At 37.7% G+C, this 6973-nt stretch overlaps 2 protein-coding genes across 2 annotated transcripts; both read left to right on the top strand.

Annotated features, from left to right (window-relative positions):
• The first annotated feature begins 215 nt into the window (after positions 1-215).
• On the top strand, positions 216-1068 carry LOC122281805 (calcium-binding protein KRP1-like). The gene has a single exon (XM_043093606.1). It carries the CDS (start codon positions 459-461, stop codon positions 816-818), a length of 360 nt encoding a protein of 119 aa, XP_042949540.1. The 5' UTR covers positions 216-458; the 3' UTR covers positions 819-1068.
• A 4484-nt stretch (positions 1069-5552) lies between these two features.
• On the top strand, positions 5553-6973 carry LOC122282954 (zinc finger protein CONSTANS-LIKE 4-like). Its single transcript, XM_043095047.1, has 2 exons — positions 5553-6243; positions 6602-6973. The coding sequence occupies exons 1-2, from the start codon at positions 5719-5721 to the stop codon at positions 6857-6859; spliced, it is 783 nt and encodes a 260-aa protein (XP_042950981.1). The 5' UTR covers positions 5553-5718; the 3' UTR covers positions 6860-6973.

Genomic DNA, 6973 nt, shown 5'->3' with positions numbered 1-6973 from the left:
AATAAATAATCCGTACGATTTAATTCATGATAATTTAGACGCGTAATTATCTAATTATGTTATCCTGGCCTTTCATTAATTTGCCTTACATATACTGTCGTTGGTGTAAGTTTTGATTTAGACGGCCAAGATCCGGTAATTATCTTCTAATCCAAGCGTGGTTAAAAAAAATAGAGGGTATGTGTATGAGATCGATCCTTACATATAACCGATGCAGCTTCCAGGAAGGAGAAGCGGATCTTCACATATCCTGAAACATTTGTTGGCTCCTCGAACCCTTCCCCCTTCCAGGAACGCCTCCCTCACTTTCCTCCCTTTGCTTATATAAGATACTTCTCACTCCCCTCAGTTTCCATCACTCCTATTCACAACCTTACTACGAGCAGCTAGCTATCAAATCCTCCAGCTCCTCCTTTCCACTTACGTACAGATTTACGTACAATTTAGCCTCAGATCAGATGGCACAATATTTGGCGCTAGATAATACGGTCGACTTCGAGGACTACTTCCCGTCCATGATTGCACGGCTGGGAGCGGAAGGGTTTATAGGGGAGCTCTGCAACGGGTTTCGTTTGTTGATGGATTGCGAAAAGGGGCTCATCACGTTCGAGAGCTTGAAGAGGAACAGTTCTCTGCTGGGATTGCATGACATGGGGGATGACGAGCTTGTTTGCATGCTGCTGGAAGGTGATCTTGACGGAGATGGAGCGCTGAGCCAGATGGAGTTTTGCATTCTCATGTTTAGGTTGAGCCCTGGCTTGTTGGATGGAACTAAAAGATGGGTTGAAGATTTTGATGTAGTAACTGAACAAAGCTAGACTTGCTTAATTGTTTTCGTATCAAATAATTCTCTCATTCATCCAGAGAAAATAAAAAACAAAATCCCCATTTCCGCCCTCCACCCCAAAAAAAAAAAAAGTTGTAGGCCTCTTTAAATAATTTCATGCATGTTTCCAGCTTTCTTACTTATTAATTTGATTTTTTATTTTTTCTGGATGAACTCAGTGTTTATTTGGAATAACGAGATGATCATGATAAGCATATGGTCACGGTGTTTGTGAAGTCAAACTTGTGGATTTGGTTTAAAGCTTTCTCACCAAATTCAATACAACTATGTCTCGTGCATGCCCTGAGAGGTACTAATCATTTCAATCTATTATCTATATATGTCCACATGCTAGCTTAATTTGGTGCTGCGTCGAGCTGGAAAATTAAATTGGATTGATAATAAAACTACGTGTTGATTCCATGAATATCATCACCCAATTAAAGTATTAAACCATTAATCGTGTGTTAAGAAAATGCAAGTAAATGCTGTTATTTAATGAACATGCATGCAAGATTGAGACGATCAAATTGCCCAGTCTGTCTGTCTACGTACATACGGCTTTGCAAAACTGGAGCGGCAAGCTCTTTGGCGTTTGCAGTACTGTAAGAATGCATGTGAAGGAAGTAAATGCAGTACCTTTTTCATTTCTGTCAATCAGAAATTTGTTCTTAGGCGAGCATCATGCAGTATTTCTTAATGTGAGAAACCAACTTAATCATACGACTCTTTGAAGTTCTCATTTAAGCCTAATATTGTGCAATTTTTTTCTCTCTAACTTGGGATATAATATATTTATGAATATAGATACTTTCTAATTCAAAATTGAATAGACTGTCGCCACATTTTCTGTTTGTGTGTTTATCTCTAAGGATCAACTGAGTAAACGGGATTGAACGTCTGAATTAGGCACATCTCTCTCTCTGATCTCTCTCTCTCTCTCTCGTGGTGGTTGGTGGTGTTTCAATTTTAGGTTCCTTTTTGCTTGGGATTGGAATATCCCTGAAAACCAGGTAGATAAAAACGCTTCTACATATGATAGTGATCTGCAGCATGCATGCAATCGAGCAAAAAGTAATAGACAAACTCCAATTAACTTTCTCTTTTTGGGTGAGGGCTTGTTCGTGACCTTTTGCCTTTCACTTTTCCATTCTTTACAAGTCAGTGTGCCCATTAAATGAATAGACAAAACAACTTTTACAGATTGCTCGATATGGATGTAATTAGCAGGGAAACATGGACTATATAAGCATAGGCAAGCATTCCACACACACACACACACGCACGCATATATATATATATTAATGTATCTATTAATTCATGATCTGATTCAAAGACTACTAGTACTTCTAATTATACATCTTTGATTCGTAATGAATTCTCTCATATATATATATATATATAGGATTCTTATTAATTTTCATCACAAAGCAAATCATCATGTCATGTTCCAAATACTACTTACCATGCATGGTTCATGATTTTGGCTTGGTTTCCCATTAGGTTTTTAACATAATCTTACTTATAAAAAAAAAAAAAAGGTTTTTAATATAATCTTATTTCTTGCTCCTTTAAAACACCTTTTGCTGAGGCAGATCGATCAAATTTGTAAAGTGATAAAGAACGTACAACCTTTCCGAATCACTGAACTTGTACACATGATTATTGAATCGGCACCAAATTATATTACCAATTCAAACAAGCATAAGTACTTTTGTCCAATTTCAATTAATGCGGCCAATAGTTACCAGTAGTACCACACGTACGGCCATGTTGGACATGATCAACGTGTAGATATGTATGTGCAGGCTAGGTTTAATTAGTTTCTGTGCATGCATATATGAAAATATATTTTTAGAAATAAATAAATGAATATGCTTGTAAGTACTCGACATCAATCCAATTAATTACACTGTTCTTGTACCCATATTCTTTATTTTTTTTGGACAGAAGATGATAAAAATTATCACCTACTTGAGGACAAGCATCATTTTGTAAGCATTATTATAAGATGGGGGCCGGTGAATTCGAAAATGAAAGCTGGACAGTAACAGATAGACAACGCCGGCCTCATTTCTTTTAACACCTCGATCGATAGGCCTTGCTATCATCATGATGTGTATCTTCCAACTTATAAATACTCAAAGTTATCTAATTTTCCTTTTTTTTTTTTTAAATAAAAAAAAGATAATTGCAGTAGGAAGTGTGCAAGCACTGCGCAATCATATTAAAAAAATTTAAATAAATATTAGATTGACATGAAAAAAAAATGAATTTTTTAATAATAAATTTTACTATTTTTCAAAGCGATTAAACTTAAATAAGTGACGACATGATGAATCCCCACTCAACAACTCAACTCAAAACCTGAGTGAAAAAAGTAATATTATACGGTGATAAAAATAGAGACAATTATCAAATATTGAATGTTACTATATTAATTAGTCTGAATATTTCTTAGAGTTTTTATTTGAATTCTAGATTTTAAATATATGAAATAAGTCTAGCAAAATTTATTAAAGAAATATATAAATACATAAAATAAGTCTTAATAATATTTATTTAGTATTCATGAACGTTGTCCTACGGTCAGAAACAAATCTTATAATACCGATCTCTCGTATTAGACCATAAAATGATCTCGACAACTTGATTTTAATACGAGATATTATGGTAAACAAAAGGAATTTACTACTCTAATTTCATCAAATTTTTTTATTTTTTCTAATCAGATGGGCCGGGGGTGCGTCCAGTCACACAGGCCAATGGCCCAGTGAAAACAATAGAAAGCCCACACGTATTAAAAACCAGTGCACGCTACAAACACAACTTCTCCATCCTAATGGCTAATAATAATCATTACGATTTGCAGATGCGATTTTATCGAGTCAAATAAGGAGGCTCAAGTGGACCACACATGACCATATATAAGCATCATGACATGATCCTAACAACCTGAGAATTCTTGGGCATCCAAAAGATCAGGCTCTCCTTTATATATAGTCTTAATCATTACATATTTTCATAAAGATTTAGAGTTTTTTGCCTCATCTTCTTTTTCTAAAATAACAGGACATGATGATCTCTTGTTATACATGTCTGGTTATGGAGCTACTACCTCACTTTTATAATAAGTATTTTATATATTTAAATATTTTAAAAATATATATATACTTATAAACTAAAAATGATTTACTTAATTATTAAGTCAAAAATAAAACAAAATTTAAACACATAAAGGTTCAAAATGAAAAGATAAACTCCATACTAGCATTTTCATGGTTTATATGAAGGTAGAGAATGAATTGTTTTCCCTTTCCCAAAGCAAATAAAAAGTTAAAAATGCAGCAAAGGATGATCGACCACAGAAAACAATGTCCGTACAGTACGACTCGTTCGTGTTAATAAAAACCTGGCCTATAAAATAATAAAAGTAAATAATTGAAAGCAATCTTATCTTAAATGGACAGACGTGTGGGCTCTCTCTCTATCTCTATCTCTATCTCTATCTATCTCTGCTTTATAGAATTTGGACGCTCTTAAACAGAACAATGCACCTGCCCACCCCCTCCTCTCCTTTTCCGTCACCATACAAAGAACCTCATTTGTCCCGCCCTTATTTCTCATCCACACATCCCTCTCACCCACATATTCCCACGTTTGTGGCTCATACTCGTTGAACCCCCATTACACCATGTCATCGCCTTATATTTTAATCGTATTCCACGTCGGACGATTCATATTCCATTACAATTACATAAATCTAAATACATTTTATTATATCACAATTAACATCTAACTTTTTAAATATTATTTATTAGATTTAATTATTAACTTAAACGATTTCTTTTTCTTTTTCTTTTTTTTTTGGGTGTGATTAGAATAAATAAAAAATCTTTATATTTTTATTTGAAAAATATTATTATTAATTTAAGATTGTTAAGACCTTTAATCACATGCAATAAGCATAGTCCTAAAGCAAATTCGATGTGAGTAGCTAGCCAAACCCATCCCTACACCATACCTACGGCTTTGTGAGTCTGGGACCCATATAATTTTCAAGATAGTTATGGGCATTAATTTTTAATAAAATAAATAATGCTATCCTTTTAAACAGATTGGATAAAGTCTTTATAAAATGGAAAGAAGATGAGGCAGAACGCCGAAAGCCGAAGCATGGATAAACGTAAACGTGGGTCCCATCTTTTAGATTGCCAGATGCTTAACAAGACCCAGGTGGGTTTCACGTGGTCACGGGACCCTTTGTGGATCGGAACTGTCCACGTAGGAAAGATTGCAATCACTAGCCCCCATACAGAGCTGACACGTCAGCACTCAATCCTGGAGAAAAAAATATCTTGGAGGGAATCCAAGTAAATGCACCTCACTCACGCAATGTCTTGCTCCACGGCTTCTTGACAAGTGTCGCTATTACAGCCGCTGTGTCTTGGAATAGGGAAGTGGGAAGGAGGAGTAAACATTTGCTACGCAAGTACGCACGGTTTTTCAGTGTGTTCGCCAATTCTTATTCGCCACGCAACGATTCTGGTGACGTGGCTGTGTTCCAGCATACTGTGATTTGATCCTTTGTGTGCAGCGAATACAGCTAACTATATGGCTTGTACGGTGGAGTAGTAGTTTTGAAGAGGCAACAACTTCGGAGGGGAGCAGGTAAAGATATTTATTTTTCACTTCAACCTGTCAATTGACTCATCTACCCCGCACTATACACCGGTATCGGCGTAGAAAATCTCGTAATTAATATAAAAAACCGAGGGTTCATTCCATAAATTCCTGCAACTTGCACTTTCCTCTCCCCTTATTGCCTGCCGGCAGAGAAGAGAAGGGTACTCGGAGCGAAAAGAAAGTGTGAGAGACGGAGACCGAGAGAGATGAAAGGGTGCGAGCTGTGTGGGAAACCGGCTAGGATGTATTGCGAGTCGGACCAGGCGAGCTTATGCTGGGACTGCGACGGGAAGGTCCACTGCGCCAACTTTCTGGTGGCGAGGCACTCCAGGAGCCTGCTCTGCCATGTCTGCCATTCTGTGACTCCGTGGAAAGCCGAGGGGCCCAAGCTTACCCCTACTGTATCTGTCTGCGTGGGCTGTGCCGATAATAACAGCAGATCAATATGCGATGCAGAGAGTGAAGTGGAACCAGTAAACGATGATGAGGATGAAGATGATGATGATGATGATGATGATGAGAATGGTGACGATGATGGAGACGATAGTTATGGCGAGGATCCGGATGCGGATGACGAAGGGGAGAATCAGGTGGTTCCGTGGGCTTGTGCTTCTTCACCGCCACCGCCTCCGGCGGCTAGTTCTTCTAGTGACGAGGAGGACGGAGAGGAATCATCGACAGCTATTTCGGCTCTGAAGCGAGTGCGAGAGAATGCGGATGTTGATTCAGATGTAAGTGTTTTGACTTTCCCCGACCTTGACTTGCAAAAGAACGTTCCCGATTTTGAGTCATGTTATCTAAATCGATGTATTAGACCGAATCAGTTGCCAGAAACCTGATGGGAGAAATGAAGATTTCGTTTTCTGAAACCAATAGATCATTAAAAAAATGGTGCTAGTTTTTCAGTCAAGTTTCCATTTTTTTTTTTTCTGAAACCAATAAATGATTAAAATCGATGGTTCTAGGTTTTCAGTCAAGTTTCTTTATTATTATTTTTTTTTATCACGCATTTTCTCACCGACCAAACGTGATTATCCTCATTTGTAGTTCGAGCGAGATATTTAACGGTGAGATTTTTGGGGAGTGCAGGATGAGACCGGGTGCTCCTCTCTTCCAGAGGCCTCTAGAGCAGTGGTAGCTCACGAGGACGTGAGCGATTTGGACTCAACAAGGGCACTGAAACGGCGCAGAATCTCCGAAGCGAACCAAACGAAGAGAGCTCAAGAAGAATCGAGATCGACGGCGATCATTAGCTCGTTTAGGAGACTCCAAAACGATAGAGTCGTCGACGGGGAAGACGCGACCGCTACGATTATCGGGATTTGCAAGCTGAGCAGAGAACAGTAGCCTTGAATATGGGGGCTTTGTTTCTTTCCTTGTCTTGTTTTGTTTATGTTACTAACTGCTTATCATACGTATGAGGCAGTTTTTCCCGTCATCAATCTATGATTTTTTTTTTTT

The sequence above is a fragment of the Carya illinoinensis genome, chromosome 11 (genome assembly GCF_018687715.1).
Source record: "Carya illinoinensis cultivar Pawnee chromosome 11, C.illinoinensisPawnee_v1, whole genome shotgun sequence".
NCBI classification, from domain to species: Eukaryota; Viridiplantae; Streptophyta; class Magnoliopsida; order Fagales; family Juglandaceae; genus Carya; species Carya illinoinensis.
The sequence above is the reverse complement of the archived record's forward strand: the minus strand, read 5'-3'. Positions and strand labels throughout refer to the sequence as shown.